Below are 20,235 nucleotides of genomic sequence, written 5' to 3' on the forward strand. Positions count from 1 at the left end.
AGACGGCTCTGAATGTAGCTTTCTTTCACTTATTTCTCTTTAGAGACAGGGTCTTGCTCTGCTGCCCAGGCTGGAGTGCAGTGGTGCAATCATATCTCACAGTAACCTTGAACTTCTAGGCTCAAGCAATCCTCCCACTTCAGCTTCCCCAGTAGCTGGGACTACAGGTGTGTACCGCTAGGTGCAGCTAGTTTGTAAAATTTTTTTGTAGAGAGGGGTTCCCATTATGTTGCCCAGACTGGTCTCAAACCCCTGGCCTCAAGTGATCCTCCAGCCTCAGCCTCCCAAAGTGCTTACTCCCAAAGGGATTACTGGCATGAGCCACTGTGCCCAGCCTCACCTATTTCTTAATTTGCATTATTAATGGCCAATTTATAGTCCCTTCTGCAAATGTCAAATTACAACCTGAAGAAGTACTTTAAGTTAGAAATGAAAAGTTAGAATCTGTTCACCCCATACAATTAAGAAACCATGATGGCTATCGTGACCTCCCTGGAAAAAAGGGGGTTCTGAGGTTGTAGGTTCAGCCTCCGAGCGAGTTTACCTGGGAACTGCTTTTGTCCACAGAAGATCACACAAGGGCATGAATGGTTTCTCAAAGCCTTCCAACAACACGAGTCCCAAATGCTGACGAGCAAGAAATACTGTGCATTTTTCATAAAGCTAAACTAGGTCCACTCAAAGGATGGCCCTGTTTTCAGAGATGATGCCTTTCCCATATTAAAGAGTATAACTCTGTCAGTGGTAGATGGCGAGTTTCTCTTAATTTATGTCCATGCTTGGAAAGACAGGATGTTGGCACACCTCTGTTGGCTGCCTGCCATCTCCTCCCATTTTGCAGAAAGTTTACTTGTCCATGAAATTGAAAAGTCAGAGAACTACTGCCCTAAAATCCCAAGGTCAAAATCAACAGAACTGTCTTTTGACATACACCACACTTCTGACTGCAAGGGTGATCATTAAAATGAAATCCCACTTTGACAAACTGGGTCGGGCACCCAGATTTGGGGCATGTAAAGCTTTAGATCTAGGCTCCTAGCAAAATAGGCTGATACAGAAAGGAATTGTCCCTGGACGTCTATTCACCACTCTGCTTGGAGAAACCATGCACCACTTCCACTCGCTGCTCAGCGATCTTCTCGGAAGGGCAAAGGGCCAGCCTCCCAGGCCTGCTCACAGACACATACTGCTTAGAGAACTCGGTGTCGCCCCAGCCCTGCACGGAGAGAGAAAGGGCCTGGACTCCAGCACCTGGCTTTGATCAGTGAGCTGGAAAACTGGGTAAATCACTTCATCTTTCGGACCTGAATTTCCTCATCAGTAGTGTAAGAGCTTTGGAGTAGATGATCATTTTGAGAACCCTACCAAGTTGAACACTATCATTTAAATGTGAACACAGTTTAGAGGAAAACACCCTAAGAGACTTTTAACAAGAAGGAGATGTGCCTCTTAGCTTGGTTTACACGATGACCACACTCTGCCTGAATACAGGAGAGGAAGGGCCCGTTGAGAAAAATCTCCTTTGCCTTGATGGGCTTGAGGGCCCACGTTTATTGTAGATTTGTTTGTGTGGCTCTTTACAAAAGAGGCTCAGTTTCTAAATCTTTTCTTAGCATACTCTGCTTTTGGCTAAAAGTAACATTTTCGGCCAGGCACGGTGGCTCACGCCTGTAATCCCAGCACTTTGGGAGGCCGAGGAGGGCAGATCACAAGACCTCATGAGATCAAGACCATCCTGGCAAACACGGTGAAACCCCGTCTCTACTAAACATACAAAAAGATTAGCCAGGCACTGTGGCGGGCGCCTGTAGTCCCAGATATTTGGGAGGCTGAGGCAGGAGAATGGCGTGAACCCAGGAGGCAGAGCTTGCAGTGAGCCGAGATCGGGCCACTGCACTCCAGCCTGGGAGACAGAGGGAGACTCCATCTCAAAAAAATAAAAATAAAAAAAGTAACATTTTATATGCTGCCTCAATGCTTAGACCAGAAAACAAGAGCAAGAAAAATACTGCCTCATGCATGAAAACAGAAGGGAGGAATTCATATGGTTTTCTGTTTCTGTGTCGGGGCACATATGTGCATCAGTGCAGAACCTCGATAACTTAGAATCTTGTTGTTAAAAAGCTTCAGGCCTCAGACCATCTCCATCAAAGCCATCTGCATCAGAAGCAGTCTGCTGGAAGTACACATTTCTAGGTTCCACCTCTAAGCTGCAGAGACAGAATCACTGGGGTTTGGGCCTGGGAATCTGCACAACTCATGCTCTAATGACAAGGTAAATGAGTCCATACATACAATTTGTAATTTGTGTATTTGTAAGGGGAGACCAGAGAGCTATGCCCATAACCTACATAGGAAAGAGGCCCTTTCTGTGCAGCTCTGTGCAGTGATGGTATAAAGGCATCATCAGGGAAAAAAGGTATCAGGATCTTGATTCCAAAAACTGAGCAAACTTACAAGAGCTTCTCTACTAAAGGTGATGGCAAATCTTTTGGACGGAAATTTGCCTAAAGGAGGCAAATTTAGCTTATCCATCATACTAGAGTCTGTTAAGAGTCTTGTGGACTAAAATCCTAACACATTCCCAAGTGTAGGTAGGGTTAAAGTTCTTACTCAGCTGCAGAGGACATCCTGCAAAGCTCTAGGTAATTCTCTCCTTTGAGAAACAGAGTAAAACAGAACCCATGAGAGCCAGCCCGCATTTATGGAATTTGAGGAAAAGGTCATCAGAATCCTATAGAATATATCTGATTCTAGGGAATGACTTGTTTGGGTTTAAAACATATGGTGAATCAGAAATAATTTTTTACTGGTTAATGAGACCTGGCCATAAAAATGCTTTTCTCACCAAGTGGAAGCTAAGCTTCGCTCCTTCATAAGATCCAGTAGTTATGAGACTCCCCTCCTTGCATATGCCTTTGGAGGAGAGAAACCAATGAAAGCAAAGGCCTTGCTCAGAGAAAGGACAGAACAAGTAGGGGGACCCTGGAGAACTGGACCACAGACAGGAACAGGACAGGGGGCACCACAGCAGGTTCGAACCCAGCCAAGACCAAGGTGGACCCTTGTAGGGCTTTATCCTGCTTATTCCGGAGATGCTTTGAGATCAGATTGACAACCAAATTGTTGATCCAGAAGCAATCAAGACCATGTCCATTGCTGCGGAGAACATCCACCCCACAAGCACATCCTGCCTTAGGACCAGAGGCAGGAAAATACGAGCAGGGGCGATTGGGGCCATTACTTCTTCCTTGGTCCACTACACCTAGAGAATAGCTTCATTGTGTGTGTGTGAACCCTCCTTAAAAAATATTTTGTCATATTCTTCATTGCCAAGAGAGGGTCAGCTCCAGACTCACTAATAACTGGCTCTGTGAGATCTCGCCCACCGGAGAAAGGCCTGCTGCCACACAACACAGCCACACGGCGCACCCACAGCTGCAACATGAAGGGACCCCTGGCACCCAGTGCACTGACCTTCTCCTGGTAGAGCTTGTGCAGCCAGGCCGAGCACTCGTCATCGTCTTCAGGGATGTCTTCCAGTGGGATCCTCCTGCAAAGGCAGAGAGCAGCTAGCAGAGAGGAGGTGATGCCCCCCATAGCATACAGTTTCCAGTAATGGTGCTGCCGTTTTTTGTTTTTATCTGGGTCGCCTAAATAATGTGGAAATGAAGAGAGTAATGCAAGTGATAGAAAGAAGGGGCGTTCCACATCCACACTGGAGAAACAGGCAAAAATGCAATTATGACCCACGAAGGAACAACCCAGGGGCCAATTCAATGGCACAGACAGATGCTGTCAGAACAGGGGACACTTGCCTCATTCCGTCTTCCCTCCCACCTCACAAAAAGGCCCCCAAAACCTGATATTTGCCTCTTCCAAAGAGGACAACACTGCCTCGGTTTCCACATGAGACAATCCAATATACACAGAATCAATGCAACAGAGACAATATCCTAGTAATTTCTTCTTAGCCAAGTAACCAACTTACTGGTAATGGCAGATTATCTCCCATCAAATGATTCCTCTGGCCTCTTGGTTAGCCTTGAGGCAGACTTTCTGCAAAGGTTTTGACAAGTCAGTGATGTGGATGGTGGGGAATTAAAGTTCTCCCAGATGGAAGTAGCCAGGGCATCTTCCCCAGGCTCCATGGCTCAGACAGGGGTCTTGAGTCACTGTGCACCAGCGAGAGCTCAGAGACTTGGGTGGCTCTGGGGACTGGTGCTGGCAAGGGCTTGCCACTCGATCATTTGCAAAGAGCCCATACTGAACACGGGGAGAAGTCACTCTGCCACCTTTGCCGTTCCTATTTGTTCTCAGGTTGATGGCTCTTGTGATTTCAAGGGACGTTCATTTATACTCAATTTTGTCCATGTCAAAGTCTGCATCTGGCTTGATTTCTCAGGTCACTTCACTCCCTTCTATGGCCTAAGAATATCTTAGTAAGAAGATTTGAGAGTTTATCTATCACGCTAGAGTCTGTTAAGAGATAAAGGATGGGATTCCATCTTATAACAGATTACAATGAGCCACTTCCTTTTCAAGGCAGTATTGTACAGAGGTAAGGTTTTCACATAATTAGAACTTACCCCATAAGCTCCTCCGGAAATATTCTTTCACCTTTTCTGTTCCTACGCACACTGCACTTCTCTGGATCCTCTACTTCTTTGCTCTTTGATCTACTCTGCTTGGGAAATGAGCTCTCTCAAGTCTGCCTAATATTTCTTTATTTGGATAGTAGGAATGTAGTGAGTTTTGCCCTTTTCAGCAACTTGACATTATCGCCCTTGATGTTTCAGTGCTTTGTACTGATGTATGTTCACAGAAAAATGCCTCTATCATTTTTAATGGGCAGCTACAACAAAAAGATGTGTGTTGAATAGCATCAATGCTAACCTTCCTCTGGGGTCAAGAGGGTGATCTGGCTCCGGTGAGTGAACGTGCCAGTATCATTTTTGGGCTGATTGTCACACATGCTTTGGAGAGTTGCAGCTACCTGAGAGGTGAAATAATCTTGTACACATCTTGGGGTTTTCCCAAATAACTGAGCCCAGCTGGCCATCGAGTGGAGCTCCTGCCAGCTGTCAGAGAACATGGGGAATAAAACCTCACTTTACTCCTAGGAGAAGGTCTAAAGGTCTCCTTCAGGCAGGTGGGTGATTCTCCTGCCTTCATATGCCACAGAACTGAGTCACAGGGCAGACTCTTGCCTGCACCATCAGACAAGAAGTCAGTGATGATGACGATGCTGTCCTATTTTCATGGGAAAGCCAGAGTCGTTTTTAGATCAGAAGCTACTTAACTTTGGCCACCAGTCCACCAAAATATCTCCCAGGAAAGCCTGGACGTTTCGTGTGGCCTGGTGGGAATGTAGGGCCCCTGGATTTTCAGGGTGCTGTGTTGTAATGTGGCTTCTGTAAGGTCTTGAATCAGAAGGTTATACGCCCCTGGATTAGTTCTCCATTAGCGGGCATTTCAGATTCTCTTGATTAGCATTCAGAGAAGATGATCCACAGCACAACAAACCAATACGGTCCCTGACCCGTCACACTGGGTTTTAATGCATGAACTGCCATTGTGTTTACTATCTGCAGCACCTTCCAATTCTGTTTCCCACTGATTTTGGTGACATTCTGGAGGTGTTCAGCCCATTCTATAAGCAGGCAGAGAGAACTAGTTTGACTAATATGTTCTGGAAGTGTCTTCAATAAAATCATTAATAGCCTGGAACATAACACATAAGTGAGACACTGCAAGAGTTCTGCATTTGTGTCTAGACCACCTTATATAAATACACATCTGTGTGTATTCCATACAGCAGACCCATCGCCCACGAAAAGGGTCAATAACATATTCTCTTCACACCAACACCAAAATAATTATAAAATACAGCCTTCCACTTGTTCAACCTAAGCTCTTTGATACGAAAGAGCTGGTTACAGAGGATCCGGAAGGAGCTGGGACGGAAGGAGACTTCAGCAGATCATTCCAATAGTAGGATGTGTCAAATTCAATGCAAAACAGACTGCAAAGAAGTCAGTGTGACCCAGGGATCCCTGGAAGAAAGTCTCTAGGTCATTCATGATGTGTTTACTTTGAAATGGGCACTGTCTTTTCTGGAAAGGAAACAGTTCGACTTACCTAACATACAAATCTGCATGGTATTTCTTTCCGTTTAGGACTCCCAGCAGTGTTGGATTTTCATTATTTCTGAAATTGAGTGTACAGTCATATACAGCTGAAACTATAAAAAATAAAACAAATACAAAGCAGTATATAGCATGTGAACCCAATTTTGTTCTGTAGATACACACATTGGAAGACAATAATCAAATGGCTAACTGCTTATCTAGAAATGGTGTGGTCAGATTTCTTTTTTTCTATATGGTCCACATGTTCTACACTGAATGTGTATTATCTTTTGTAATCATAAAATCCCACTAGAACTTAGTAATAGAAAACAGGGTCATTGCTGAAGTCAGATCACTTTTTTCTTTTCTTTTCTTTTCTTTTTTTTTGGAGATGGAGTCTCACTCTGTCACCCAGGAGTGCAGTGGTGCAATCTCGGCTCACTACAACCTCTGCCTCCCGGGTTCAAACAATTCTCCTGTCTCAGCCTCCCAAGTAGCTGGGGTTACAGACACCCACCACCACGCCCAGCTAATTTTTGTATTTTTAGTAGAGTCAGGGATTCACCATGTTGGTCAGACTGGTCTTGAACTCCTGACCTCAAGTGCTTTGCCTGCCTCAGCCTCCCAAAGTGCTGGGATTACAGGTGTGAGCCACTGTGCCCAGCCCAGATCACTTTTAAAGCAAAGTCAGGTCTAGAGGTACTACGACGATGATTTGTAACTTTCTAATGTGCCCAGCCTATCATTTCAGTCAAGAAACACTGAAATTTGAACAAGTGTGGATGATAAGAAAAATTATTCCAAAGGAAACTAAGGATGTGTCTCAGTTACAGCAGCATAACCATTCTATGAGCATTATTTTCCCCTAGAAAAAGAAGGTAGCTACAAATTATCCTAGGAGAAGATACTGATGAGAAACTCCTTAAGGAATTGGATTGTAGTCAGTTGAAGCTTCTTGGATCAAAGGATGAAAGAATATAGGAAGGAACGAGTGAAGGAACAGAAGAGATAAATGCACAGTGGAAAATGGCTAGTTGCTGAAGTGTAAGAGCACCAGACGGTAGGAGGAACGGGTGGGAACCCCAGCGGCTGCCACTTTTTCCCACTGGTGGGATCTTCTCTTGGGCAGCTGGGGCTAGGTCTTCTCCTGGAGAAGGGAGCCTCTGTCACACAGCTGCTGAGATGATGAAGGTCAGGCACTTACTGCAGGGCCCAGCACATGGTTTGTGTTCAATAAATGATGAGCCAGACACTTCACTGGGAGCTTTACATATGTGCAAGTATTAATAAAAGGAGTGGGAGAATGGCAGGAAGGAGGAAAGGCCCTTGGTCTGGTTGGGAATATGTGGAACCAAGATTCAAAAACAATAAATCACCATCTGTTTTCTTCTACCTGCTGCCTGACCACCGTGCGGGGTCTGCAGGTCCACTATCTGCTGCCCTGCAGGAGATCCTGGAAGCGGGGCCCGGAGTGCCCGAGACCACTCACCCCCACCTTGGGGCTGAAGGCGGGACTGTTCTCCTGAGCCCTCCTGAGGAGTAGCTGCCTGGTCAGGGTGGCTGGGAGAGAACCTGGATGCTTATCACATTTCCCAGGCATTTTAAAGCATAAATGGGTATCTACAGGAACAGCTGTTCAGGCTGTGTGGACCATGACTGTAGTGTCCTAGGGCTTCCCAGTAAGAAGGGGCCACAGAGCTCACGTAGTTCAGCGGTTTTGACACCTCCTTTCCTCCAACCTGTTCACACAGGGACCCATGCAGACAACAGAAGAGGCTGACTCTGGTTAAGCAAAGGTGGGGAGAACCCACGGGTTCCCCAAAGAGCCACCTAAATATCAGTGACTTGTCCAACTGTCTCATTTTCCAGAGGAAAACCTCAAAAAGTGTCTTGAGTGGACAGCCAGCCTGATTCTAACCGCAAGGCGCATCAGGAGGAGTGAGAGCAGCCGCTGCCAGCCCCCGCCAGCCAGGAGCAAATCCCAGCTCGCCATGTACTGGCTGAGTCACACTGTGCCAGCTCCTTAACTTCCCTGAGCCCCAATGTCCTTATCTGTGAACTGAAAGCAAAAAGAAAAAGCAATCTGCCTTCCTGAGTCCTGTGAGGACATCCTATGTGCACAGTGCGTACAGGGCCTGGCGTGCCAGACGCGCCAGAGACCGGTGCTGGCTGTTCTTGGAGACAGCCTTGTTAACTCTCCGTGATGAACAGCATAGAGCTGGACGGCCTTGCGAGGCAAGACTGAGGCAAAGCTCAGTTAGGGAGCCGTGCTGGCCCAACCCAGAGGGGATGGATCAGGAGGGGGACACGTAGCCCTGCAAGCTGGGCAACCCCACCAGGGGCAGAAGGTGAGATGTGCAGTGGGAGGCAGGGGGCCCCTAACAAGAGCAGCCTTTGATTAAATGTTTATCATGTACCAGGTGGGATGCTGAGCCCTTTACCCAGCTTTTCTCATTTAATCCTCCTTGCAACCCTAACAGATTTTGCAGAACTCGGAGCAAACTTAGGATCAGAGAGATAAGGTCACTTGCCCAGAGTCACACAGCTGGTCAGCAGAGGAAACAGGATTCAGTGAGGTCTCCTGATCAGGGAGTGCACAGGGTCTTGACGCTGCTGGACAGTGCAGAGCGCAGCAGCCTGGGAGGTGGAGCGGGGGACGAGCAATGGGGGCATCCTTGGCCCTGGGGCCCAGGGTCAGTGTAGAGGCAGGGACTGCAGGGAGCAGGATAATTCTGGCCCTTGGGCTGAGCCCAGAGCAAAAGAGACATTTAGGCAGCTAGTGCCCCTCTGTGCCGCTGACCTTCTAAGAGGCTGGGCAGAGGGGAAGGACCTCGGAGGTGGTTGGCCTGGTGGGCCCTTGGTTCTGCAGGCCCGAGTGAGCTGCTGAGACTCCAGAGCCTGCTTTTCTCTCTCCTCTCCGGGAGTAAGAGCTGCCTGCCAGGATGTTGTGGGGATTGAAGGTGACAGTGTGTGTGGAGTACATGGCATTGTGCCAATAGAGGTCATCAAGGAACACTGGTCACCAGGAGAAGAGGGATGAGGAAGCAAAGGAAGAATGTGGGGAAGAAGAAACTGGTTAACAGGGCTAAGGGCAGGGCAGGCACACAGAGGGGCGAGGGGGCCAGGGGCACAGCCCACCTGGCCTGGGTTCCGGCAGCCCCAGAAGGGAGCGGGGCTGGCGCTGGCCTGGGTGTGCAGTGGGGTGTTAAACAGGCAGCAGAGGCCAGCAGGGAGGGCTACCCAGGGCCTTCAACCACCGCTGCAGCCAGTGGGTCACCTGGGGACTTTCAGAGGTACAGATTCACCAACTCTGTTGCTCCAGAGGTCCTGGTAGGGGGTCGGCCAGGGCTGGAGAAACCAAGGGGCCCCAGATGCAGGCCTGGGGAGGAGTTCGGGGTCTCCTGCCCTTTGCCTCAGAAGGAAGAGAGGAGACAAGAGGATAAGGCCGAGGAAGGCGGCAGCGTGGGGCCGGGAGCCTCATTCAGCTGGGTTCTAGCTCCCTCCAGGAAGGAGACAGCTTCGCCTGAAGTGCTTTGCCTGAGAAGGAGCACAGGAAGCGGCCCCCAGGGCCTGGAGCCCACGGAAAGGGCCAAGGGACTGTGAGGGCGTGGGGAGGCCAGATGTGCAGAAGGAGACAGAGGTTGTTTCTGAACTGGAGACAGAAGGGTCAAAAAGAAAACAAAAGCATGACAAGAGGCCAGAGGCAAGTTGTTGCTATTTTCTTCTTCTTACCGATGGCCATTTAGGGTTCCAGACTCCGAAGTCAGCTGTGACAGACCACAAGGTCAGAGTTCAGCTGATGCCAACAGGTGGGCAAGAAATGCCCCTCAAACCCAACTGTGCTGTCTTGGGCCTGCAGGCCTGGACCCAGGTTACCCCATGGGCCATCCAGGCACCCAGCACATTTGCACAGCAGAGGGCAGTGCTGGCCTGGGCACCCCAGGAAAAGCAGGCACAGGCCCACCCTGAGTGCCAGCCAGGGGTGCAAATGCCATTTGACCTTGGTTCCCAGTCACAGAGACTGGACTTGAGCAGCCACTCTGAGCTCCTAGCCTCAAGTCAGCTGGGAAGTGCTGGCAGGAAGCAAGCTCTGCCCATCCGGAACTGGGGCTTGTCTTCCTCGCTGCCACGGGGAGGCCCAGGGCCACGCACTCTTCCTTACCTACATTTCTCAAGCTCCTCACGGTGATGGCGAAGCCCTTGGTTCGTGGCAACAGGTGATGCTTGAGGCGAGGCAGCCCCTTGGCCCGGGCCACCTGCATGCTGATCTCATGCTTCTTCTCCGTGAACCGCGTGCCCTCACAGTGAATCAGGAACTGGAAGGAAGGAGGCAGGAGTCGCACGCAGCCTCGGGGTCACACACAGCCCTGGGGTCATGCATGGCCCTGGGGTCACACACAGCCCCAGGGTCACATATGGCCACACGATCACACACGGCCCCATGGTTACATACAACCCTGAGGTCACACATAGCCCTGGGGTCACACACAGCCCTGGGGTCACATACAGCCCTGAGGTCACACATAGCCCTGGGGTCACACACAGCCCTGGGGTCACATACAGCCCTGAGGTCACACATAGCCCTGGGGTCACACACAGCCCTGGGGTCACACACAGCCCTGAGGTCACACATAGCCCTGGGGTCACACACAGCCCTGGGGTCACACACAGCCCTGAGGTCACACATAGCCCTGGGGTCACACACAGCCCTGGGGTCATGCATGGGCCTGGGGTCACACATAGCCCTGGGGTCACACACAGCCCTGGGGTCATGCATGGGCCTGGGGTCACACATAGCCCTGGGGTCACACACAGCCCTGGTGTCATGCATGGCCCTAGGGTCACGCACAGCCCCAGGGTCACATATGGCCACATGATCACACACGGCCCCATGGTCACATACATCCCTGAGGTTATACACAGCCCTATGGTCACACACAGCCCTGGAGTCACACAGGACCACACAGTCACGTGTCCTGTGGAAGTCACATGGGGGTCCCACGGTCACAGTCCTGCAGGAGCCCTTGGGACACAGCTGCTCTGGTGCCTACGTACAAAATACTTCTCGGGGTAGTCCCGGAGGTGCTGCAAGCTGGCGGCAACCGTCTTGCGGTCCTGCTCCCACTTGCGTGAACAAAAGACCATCTCGGTGAAGTACCACATCCAGCCGATGATTGGGACATAGGCCAGCTCCTTCTTGGCCAGGACCTTGGAGCCCTGAAACAGAAGAAGGAGCCCAGGTGCCCATGAAGGAGACGTCAGAGCCACCTCCCCGGGCTGTTGGAGACTGAAGTAGAAAAAGAGGAGGGGACGTTCACACCAGATGCCTCGCGACAGTCCCAGAACACATGCTGTCGAGGCCATGGACCCTGGTGCCCTCCCCACCTTTCAGCTAGAGGTCCAGGTTGTGCTCGCCCTGCCAGTGTGGGAGCAGGGGGCAGGGGCACCCTGGTTCTCAGCGCAGACGGCAGGAGTCAAGAAGGCAGCAGCGAGCAGTCACAGGTATTCAGGGTCCTGACGACGCTCCCACCACCATCCAAACGGTTTCTAGGTTATCACCGTCACATACTCGCTAAGCCCACCGTGCAGCTGTGTGACACTAATTTGCGCACCTCTTTTCTGCAGATCTCACTGAGTTTTGTGATATTACAAAATATAGTAATTCTTGATCGCTGAAAATGTCAAACGCTAGAAAATGTAGCATTCCTAGGTGTGAGGTTAACATCCTTCTCGAACAATTGTTGGCCAAAGATTCATTTGAATCCGATTTTTCCGAGACAACTCGACTCATTCTGCTGAGCTCTGCAGTTAAGGCAAACAGGAGTCTCCACTCACAGAGCAGGCTGTGGAGCCCAGTGGGATCTCCGGGTACAGCTGGTCCAAGCTGGGAGTAAAACCCAGACCAGGAGATGTGCTCGGTGCCCTCCACACCCGCTGCCAGCATGTCCTTGAGGCTGAGACGGGGCAGAAGCACCTGCCAGAGACCTTCTTGAGGCTGACGCAGGTGCACGAGCTAGGCCCCAACAGGTCCCCTCTGGGGAGTCTCAGGGCAGTCCTGGGTCCCCAGGGCTCGGTGTGGCCCTCCCCAGCCAGGCGTCCACTACATCAGCCCCCCTACACTGAGGAAGACCAGGGCTTCAATGGGATGGACGGGGCAGTGGAGACACAAAAACTGCTTTTTATCTGATGGATGTTTATCTTTTCACCTTAATTTTGGAACTGGCCAAGATGCTCCTTGATCAATGGGTGGATGACTGATCAATGGGATATCAGCCGTCAGGGCAGCCCTAAACCTAGGATGCCCACAGCGCGGAGAGCTCCGGCTTCAACACAGCCCTCTCTCCTCTCCTCCCCGTTACACCCATGCCTCTCCGCAGCTCCAGCTCAGCACAGGGTCAGTAAGCCGTGTCCCCCAACCTACTGGCAGAACAGAAAAAGGTCTAAACAGCCAATTGCTACCCTACTTTAAAAAAACAAGAAACTTCTTCCCTCACATGGGGTAGAAAAGGCAGATACCTTCTAGGTTTAGCATCTCCATTTTCTGATGGAGTTTGTTTTTCACACAAATCCAACATGCAGATTCTCTCCAAGAAAACTTAGCCATGAAATCGGAGGCCCTATCCCCAAGGGACTCCGGGAACATCCCCGTGGGTGGGTGAACCCACCGGTGTGGGTGTGAGGGCTTACCGTGTGCTGTGCCCATGATATTTTTTAAAATTATATTTATCTGAACTCATTCCAAACATGCAGTCATTTGAAGGAGCTATAAATGATGATTGGTTCTGCAGCCAGGAGGGGGCCACAGACTAAAGCAGCAGCTGTTGGCCCTGGGAAGGTGAGAGGTCCCATGCAGCCAATCATGGCTTCTGCTGAGGAAAAGCACTCTCAGGGATATTTCCCGTTCACAATTCTACCCTGCAAGATCCTAGTGGGTCCTAGTGGTTGGCCTCTGATGACCTGCTGCCAAATGGAAACGACAACTTTGACAGTGATGCGGGTGATCTAGACCCGTAGATGGTCACCTGGGACGTGAGTCTCCATCTCCATCCCTCTTAGATCACCAAGTGTTTAGATGTCCCACGGTAGACACGTCACGTGGGTTATGGTGTGTACCAGATCTTGTACAACACTAGAGAGGAGTCAGCAAGCTACTGCCCTCGGGACAAGCCTGCTCCTCTGCCTGCTTTTGTAAGTGACGTCCTGTGGCCACACAGCCTCTTGTCCATGTGCCTATTGTCTGCAGCTGCCTTCATGCTACACACAGGAGTGTTTTTTGACAGACATGCTGTGGTCCACAAAACCTAAAATATTCATTCTCTGGCCCATTCCAGATGACATTTGTCAACCCCTAATTTAGAGCCACTAAAACTTGTTTTCTATGACTGTGTAATGGCTAGGCAATGGTTTACTGTATAATACTAAATTTTTAAAAGATCTGGAGCAAAGGTGAGTCTATAGCATGATTATGACTTTATGAAAAAAGTAAAGCAGAGAAAAACAACAGTAGTTGTTGCTGGGCTGTTGGGAACAGGCCCCCCAAAATCTGGCCATAAACTGGCCCCAAAACTGGCCATAAACAAAATCTCTGCAGCACTGTGACATGTTCATGATGGCCATAACATCCACGCTGGAAGGTTGTGGGTTTACCAGAATGAGGGCAAGGAACACCTGGCCTGCCCAGGGTGGAAAACTGCTTAAAGGTGTTCTTAAACCACAAACAATAGCATGAGCGATCCTTGCCTTAAGGACATGCTCCTGCTGCAGTTAACTAGCCCAACCTACTCCTTTAATTCACCCCATCCCTTCGTTTCCCATAAGGGATACTTTTAGCTAATTTAATATCTATAGAAACAATGCTAATGACTGGCTTGCTGTTAATAAATACGTGGGTAAATCTCTGTTCAAGACTCTCAGCTCTGAAGGCTGTGAGACCCCTGATTTCCCACTTCACACCTCTATATTTCTGTGTGTCTTTAATTCCTCTAGCACCGCTGGGTTAGGGTCTGCCCGACCAAGCTGGTCTCGGCACTGGGCAGTCATTTATAAGTGATTTTTATTTTGTTAGATTTTCCAGTTTTTTATTATAAACATATTTCACAGTATCCCTGTAACAATGTCACTTTTAAGAAGGGGCTGACATCAGCATGCTTTCGCCATCTGCTTTGGGAATGTAAGTGAGGCTCTGGGTCAGAAACAGTTTTGTTTTGTTTTGAGACAGAGTTTTGCTCTTATTGCACAGGCTGGAGTGCAATGGCACAATCTTGGCTCACTGCAACCTCCGCCTCCCAGGTTCAAGTGATTCTCCTGTCTCAGCCTCCTGAGTAGCTGGGATGACAGGTGCCCGTCACCATGCCTGGCTAATTTTAGTATTTTTTGTAGACACAGGGTCTTACCATGTTGGCCAGGCTAGTCTCTAACTCCTGACCTCAGGTGATCTGCCTGCCTCAGCCTCCCAAAGTGCTGGGGTAACAGGTGTTTTTGATGATCAAAGGGCAAAGAAGAGACATAACTTTCTTTATACTGGCTTAATCCATCTTTCAGCCTTAAAATTTTGGATGTTATCAATATGTCTAGGTTTTGATGTTAATTATGTTTGGTAAGAAACATGTTAAAATATTAAGGTAGAAGCTTTTACTTCTTCAAACTGAAGAAATGTCACTCAATTCTCTTTCCCTGGCAGGGCTGCATGAAAAGCTCTGGAATGAGACAGTCCTGTTTCTAACCAGGCTCTACCACGACCCAGCTGTGTGACTGTGCTCAAGACACCCAATCTTTCTGAGCCTCTGTTTCCCCTCTGTGTGATGAGGAAGACAACACATATTCCCTGGTGTCCCTGTAAAGACTCAATAATGTATGGAAACATCTACAAAAGCACAAAGTTGAGACTCTGACATGGGCGTTCAATAACTCGTAGCTATTATTTTCATCCCAGAGCAAGCAGTATCTGAACACCTCCTTATTCAACCCATTTTCTCTGCCATGCTTTAGTGTAATAGTAACAACAATAGATTACATTTATTTAAGCACAACTGAATAGTCACCATGCACAGAGAGTTGCCCAAGTTAACTCACTTATGACAAAGAGACTAGAAACTGCTATTAAGACATACTGACAGTTCCCCCGGCAAAAGGTTCAATAGGCTATAACTATCATGGCTTTCCCAGGCCACTCAGAGGCTTCCATGTGTGATGCCAACAGCTTTCAGAGAGAATGTACAAGAAAATATACCAATTTCATCAATTCTGGATTTATTTCACAGGTCAACGTGAAAGGATTTACTGATGAGTTAGACATATCAACAGATCTGTCTAGATACAAGCATATTTAGACAATCTAAAATTTTCATGTGGAGTAAACCACTATGGAGAGAGAGAGTGAAAGAGAGAGTTGTCTTAGGGCAGGTGCTTGGAGCTAATCTAGTTGAGTGACCCATCCTGAGGCTCCCCACAGCTCAGGGAAGCAGCCAGCCCCATGACCTGGTCTGCATCTCTGGCAAGTGGGCCAGCCCTTGCAGAGACCCTGGACGTTGGGAAGAGCTGACGCAGAGAGGGCCTGAGACCCAGTACTCTGACCCTAACCTTCAGAAGCTCCACAGCCTCTGGGGTGAAAAGGGATCGGAATGAGGCCATTCTAGTTAAGGTTTTCTCCAAAATGGCTACTCATCAAGGCTTCAGACGAAGATTCCAAACGCCGGTGCTGCGTGCAGCATGGCTGGGAGCAGCAGGGTATCCTGCTCCCGCACCGCCTCCACCCCCACTAACACCAGCAAGAAACCCCTCAGGGGCTGAGGCTCTATGGCCAGCTTTGTTTGCAAACGTCCAGTCATTCATGAAGGTTTCCCAGTAGGGTTACCAGTTAGTCAAATGAGCCAAGGTCATTTATTTCTACTAAATATATAAAATGAGGTATCTTAAGTGGAACTTCAAAAACAGGTGAGATGTTCCTTAACAATAAAGCAGGCTAAACAGCCTGCCTTTGAGTCCTTTGACTGTTTTCTTGACTACCAGCTGGAGCCACTGTAGCAAATGTTTCAGTTCCCCGGAGCCAAGACCAGCCATCCAGCCCTATCACTCCAGGGTCCCCACAAGTCCCCCCACAGCACAGCCTCCATTCTGATGTATGGTGCATAAGTGCATCAGATTGGGATCTTCAACCCAAGGCTGCTCTGTCCGTGCAAAGGTATTGATTAAGAAGCCCCCTATGCCAGGCATTATGCAGGTGCCGAGAACTCAGTGCTGGTTATGATTACCTGTAGCCTTGAGGTGCCCAGAGTCTAGTGGGAAGGGAGAAGCAGAAAGCTTTCAGTTTCTGTGTTCCACTTCTGCCACTGAACTCTGCCAGTAAGTTGTTGTACAGACCCCTTCTGGCAAGAAAGGTGTGCGCAAGAGAGGATGGTATGGGCCTGGAATCTCTGAAATCTGTCCCTAGTTATGGCAAAATGCAGAAAAGACTGGAGCTCAAAATAATGAATCAGTTTGTGTGCACGCGTGCATGTGTGTATGTGTGTGTTCATCAAAAGTTGAGAGACTCCATTCTCTTTTTTTTGAGACGAAGTTTCACTCTTGTTGCCCAGGCTGGAGTGCAGTGGCACAGTCTCAGCTCACTGCAATCTCTGCCTCCCCGGTTCAAGCGATTCTCCTGCCTCAGCCTCCGGAGTAGCTGGGATTACAGGCACCTGCCACTGTCCCTGGCTAATTTTTTGTATTGTTAGTAGAGACGGGGTTTCACCATGTTGGCTAGTCTGGTCTCGAACTCCTGACCTTCAGGTCTCCCAAAGTGCTGGGATGGGATTACAGGTGTGAGCCACCATACCTGGCTTTTCTTTTTCTTTTTTTGAGATGGAGTCTTGCTCTGTTGCCCAGGCTGGAGTGCAGTGGTGCAATCTCGGCTCACTGCAACCTCCGCCTCCAGGGTTCAAGCGATTCTGCCGCCTCAGCCTGTGGAGTAGCTGGGATTACAGACACCTGCCACCACACCCAGCTATTTTTTTTTTTTTTTTTTTTTTGTATTTTTAGTACAGACAAGGTTTCATCATGTTGGCCAGGTTGGTCTCAAATTCCTGACCTCAGGTGATCCACCCGCCTCGGCCTCCCAAAGTGCTGGGATTAGATTCCATTCTTGCCAACTGCAGTAGCACAAGTGTGCCTGGCCTTGCTCACATTGCATTCCTTTCTCTTGCTTTCTGCCTTCTCTGATGCTGAGAGGAAGATGGTGTAGACCTTACACTGCCAGAAAAATCTCAAGAGAGTCTCAAAACAAAATGTATGCTGTTCCACAATTAGTCACAGCTGCAGGGGAAATGCATAAAGCAAACATTAAATGAAAGCCCTCTCTAAGAATTCACCTCAGACTGGAATTAGAGACTTTATCCACGTGGGGCAGAGTACGCGGGGTTCTTGCACTCCTGACTGGCCTCCTCCAGCCAACCTCCCTCCGTTTACCAGGCCCCAAATTATTCTGGGTTTGACAGGCATGCAGATGTGCGGAGAGGAGAAGAAGACCATGCAGGCTTGAAGCAGCAGGATACTGATCACTACTGGCTCTGCTTTGAGGGGTCACGGTCACGGCTGTCAGGACACAAAGATGGGAGAGGAGCTCCCTGCACAAAGCCCTTGTCCACCCTGCCTGGACACAGGTCCTCAAGGCCCCTTCCCAGTTTCTCTTCTGAACGGACAGCCCAGCCCTTGTGGGATGGCGTTAGCCCTGCAGATGGGAAGGCAGAGCAGAGGCGTTCCAGGGGTAGGTGGGAAAACAGGACGTCCCCAGGGCAGAAAGTAATAGCAGCGATTGGCCTCGCCCAGCACCCTATAGCTAATAGGTGCTTGCTAAACAGTTGCAGGAAGCACAGGCAGATGGGGCATCAGAGGGCCCTAAGCACAGAGCACGTGGGAGTGAGAAAGGGGGACAGTTCATGGGATGATACCAAGTCGGTGTACAGCAGACAGCACAGGCTGTGACCGTTTGCTGAGGGCTGCGCACAGAGGAGGAGGAAGCCCCAAGCTTTCAACAACCCTGGCTTTATGAGCGGTAGGATCAGACTCTGGCTTGTTAAAGACACTGCCAGAGGATCCTGGTCAACAAAGAAGAAGACCCCGGTGTGTCCAACGTGGGACCGGACTTTTACAGATGAGCATGCGCTCCCACCTCCAGGATGGTAGTCGGTATGAACCCGCGGTGCAGCCATAGTCCCGTGAGCTGCCCACTTCCTGCCCTGGCCAGTGGTTCGCCTGCTACCTCGGTCGTCACCATTATCGGGTTCCTCATCCATGTGATTCCAGATCCCAGCACACTTGCCAAACCCAGTGAATGGTAAGAGGCAGAGGGTGGTGTCCCAGCCCACTCCTAGTGCAAGGTCTGTGCCTCCAGAGCTGATGAACTCACATGGTGGCGGGCAGCACTGGGCATCTGCCATAGGCTCAGGTGATGCCAGCAGTGAGCAGGGTGCAGGACCACCCTACAGAGCTGACAAAACCATGGCAGTGGGCATATCTGCTGAAAATACCCCTCCATATCTGGAAACTTCTAACTTCTCTTCAGCCAAAGAGCCCTTGACAAGTGCATGTGTATGAAGAAGCTGGGGTAAAGGCGGTGAAATAATGCTGTGTTGCATGAACACGGTCTCCTAGAGAAACCACACACAGTCAACACTCACTGGACACGTATTTTGAAGGTATATCAATTGCTATCGTTGTCATGATCGAAAACCCTTCGTTTAAAGAGGCAGCACAGGGCTTTATGGGCGCCCTCACGCACACGCACTCTGCCTAGGAGGGATAATGCCACTCTCCTCCTCTCACCTTTCTCTGTGCAAAGAAATGCAATGCTGCTATTTTTCATTTGTTTTATTTATTGATTTATGTTTATAGAGACAGGGATCTCACTATGTTGCCCAGACTGGTCTCAAATTCCTGGCTTCAAGCCATCCTCCCATCTTGGCCTTCCAAACCACTGCAATTACAGGCATGAGCCACTGTGCCAGGCCAGAAATGCAACATCTCGATCTGTGTTCAGGCCCAGCTGTATTACATATTTACTAAGAGGGCAAGGGAAGGTCTCAGACCAAATGTCATGTCACCGTGGGGTAGGCAGCCGCCAAGGGGCCCTGTGATCCTGGCCTCCTGGCACCCACGCCCCTGCACACCCTACCCCACATCCCTGGGGCACGGGCTGTGCTTACTGATCCACTTCCAACCAACAGTATGGATAGAAGGGATGGGAGGTCTCTCCCGGGTCCCAGTTACAGAAGCTTCATGGCTCCTGCCCCGGGTGCCCGCTCTCTCTCTCTTGCATGGCTCAACCTCAGGGGTGCAGCTGCCATATTCCGGGAAACACTGTGTTTTAAAACAAGCCTGTGTGGCGAGGGATGGAGGCCGGGCAGCAAACCCGTGAGCAAGCTTGGAGGCAGATCACACACAGGCCCCTCCCGAGAGACCCTGCCAGATCCCCCGCTCAGCTGCACCTGGATTCCTGACCACATAGGCAGGGGACCTTTATGACACGCTTGTTGTTTTAAGCCGCTATGTTTTGGGTCTCGTCACGCTGCCATGGATAACTAATCCACATGGCTTCTTTAAGGATCTGAAGACAAATATCCCAGTTGGCCCGGCAGATAAATATTGATAATATAATAATAGCTGCTGCTCATGGTGTGCTTGCCAGGGCCTGGCGCTACCCAGACACCGAACGATCATGCTCTTATGTAACCAGCCGGGACCTGCTAAGGGAAAAAGATAAGCAAATGGGGACGTGAAGCCTCAGGAACCTGACGTGCGCTTGCACACCACGGTTTGTTGGGCACCTTAGTGACCTGTGCCCCAGCTGACTGCGTGTCACTCTCATCTCCAGGGAGGAAAGGTTCAGCGTGTGACTCCAAGATCAACCAAAGCCTTCAGAGCCCTGGCACATGCCAGGAAGCGCTGGCTCCCAGGAGAACCAGAGCCTCTGGGGACAGGCACTGCAATGAGCAGTGGCCTCATGGGATCTTGAGTACATTTAAAAGGTTGAAAGCCTCTTTCTTAAAAAGACAATTCCATTACTTTCCCCAAAAAGACCAATTTTACATTTAAAAATGCCACCTTCGTGAATTTCTGCAAATTTCATTGA

The 20,235-nt window shown here is 49.7% G+C and overlaps 1 protein-coding gene across 6 annotated transcripts in view; it reads right to left on the reverse strand.

Annotated features, from left to right (window-relative positions):
* Positions 1-20,235, reverse strand: part of AGPAT4 (1-acylglycerol-3-phosphate O-acyltransferase 4) — a 146,693-nt gene that overhangs the window by 13,005 nt on the left and 113,453 nt on the right. For all 6 annotated transcript variants that reach the window (XM_055391403.2, XM_055391401.2, XM_031012257.3 and 3 more), the window contains 4 exons: positions 11,187-11,348; positions 10,294-10,447; positions 6,142-6,244; positions 3,478-3,553 (listed from right to left, as the gene is read on the reverse strand). In XM_055391403.2, coding sequence (XP_055247378.1) covers positions 3,478-3,553; positions 6,142-6,244; positions 10,294-10,447; positions 11,187-11,348 — 495 coding nt within the window. The remainder of the gene's footprint in view (positions 1-3,477; positions 3,554-6,141; positions 6,245-10,293; positions 10,448-11,186; positions 11,349-20,235) is intronic.

Source organism: Gorilla gorilla, chromosome 5 (genome assembly GCF_029281585.2).
Source record: "Gorilla gorilla gorilla isolate KB3781 chromosome 5, NHGRI_mGorGor1-v2.1_pri, whole genome shotgun sequence".
Classification (NCBI taxonomy): Eukaryota; Metazoa; Chordata; class Mammalia; order Primates; family Hominidae; genus Gorilla; species Gorilla gorilla.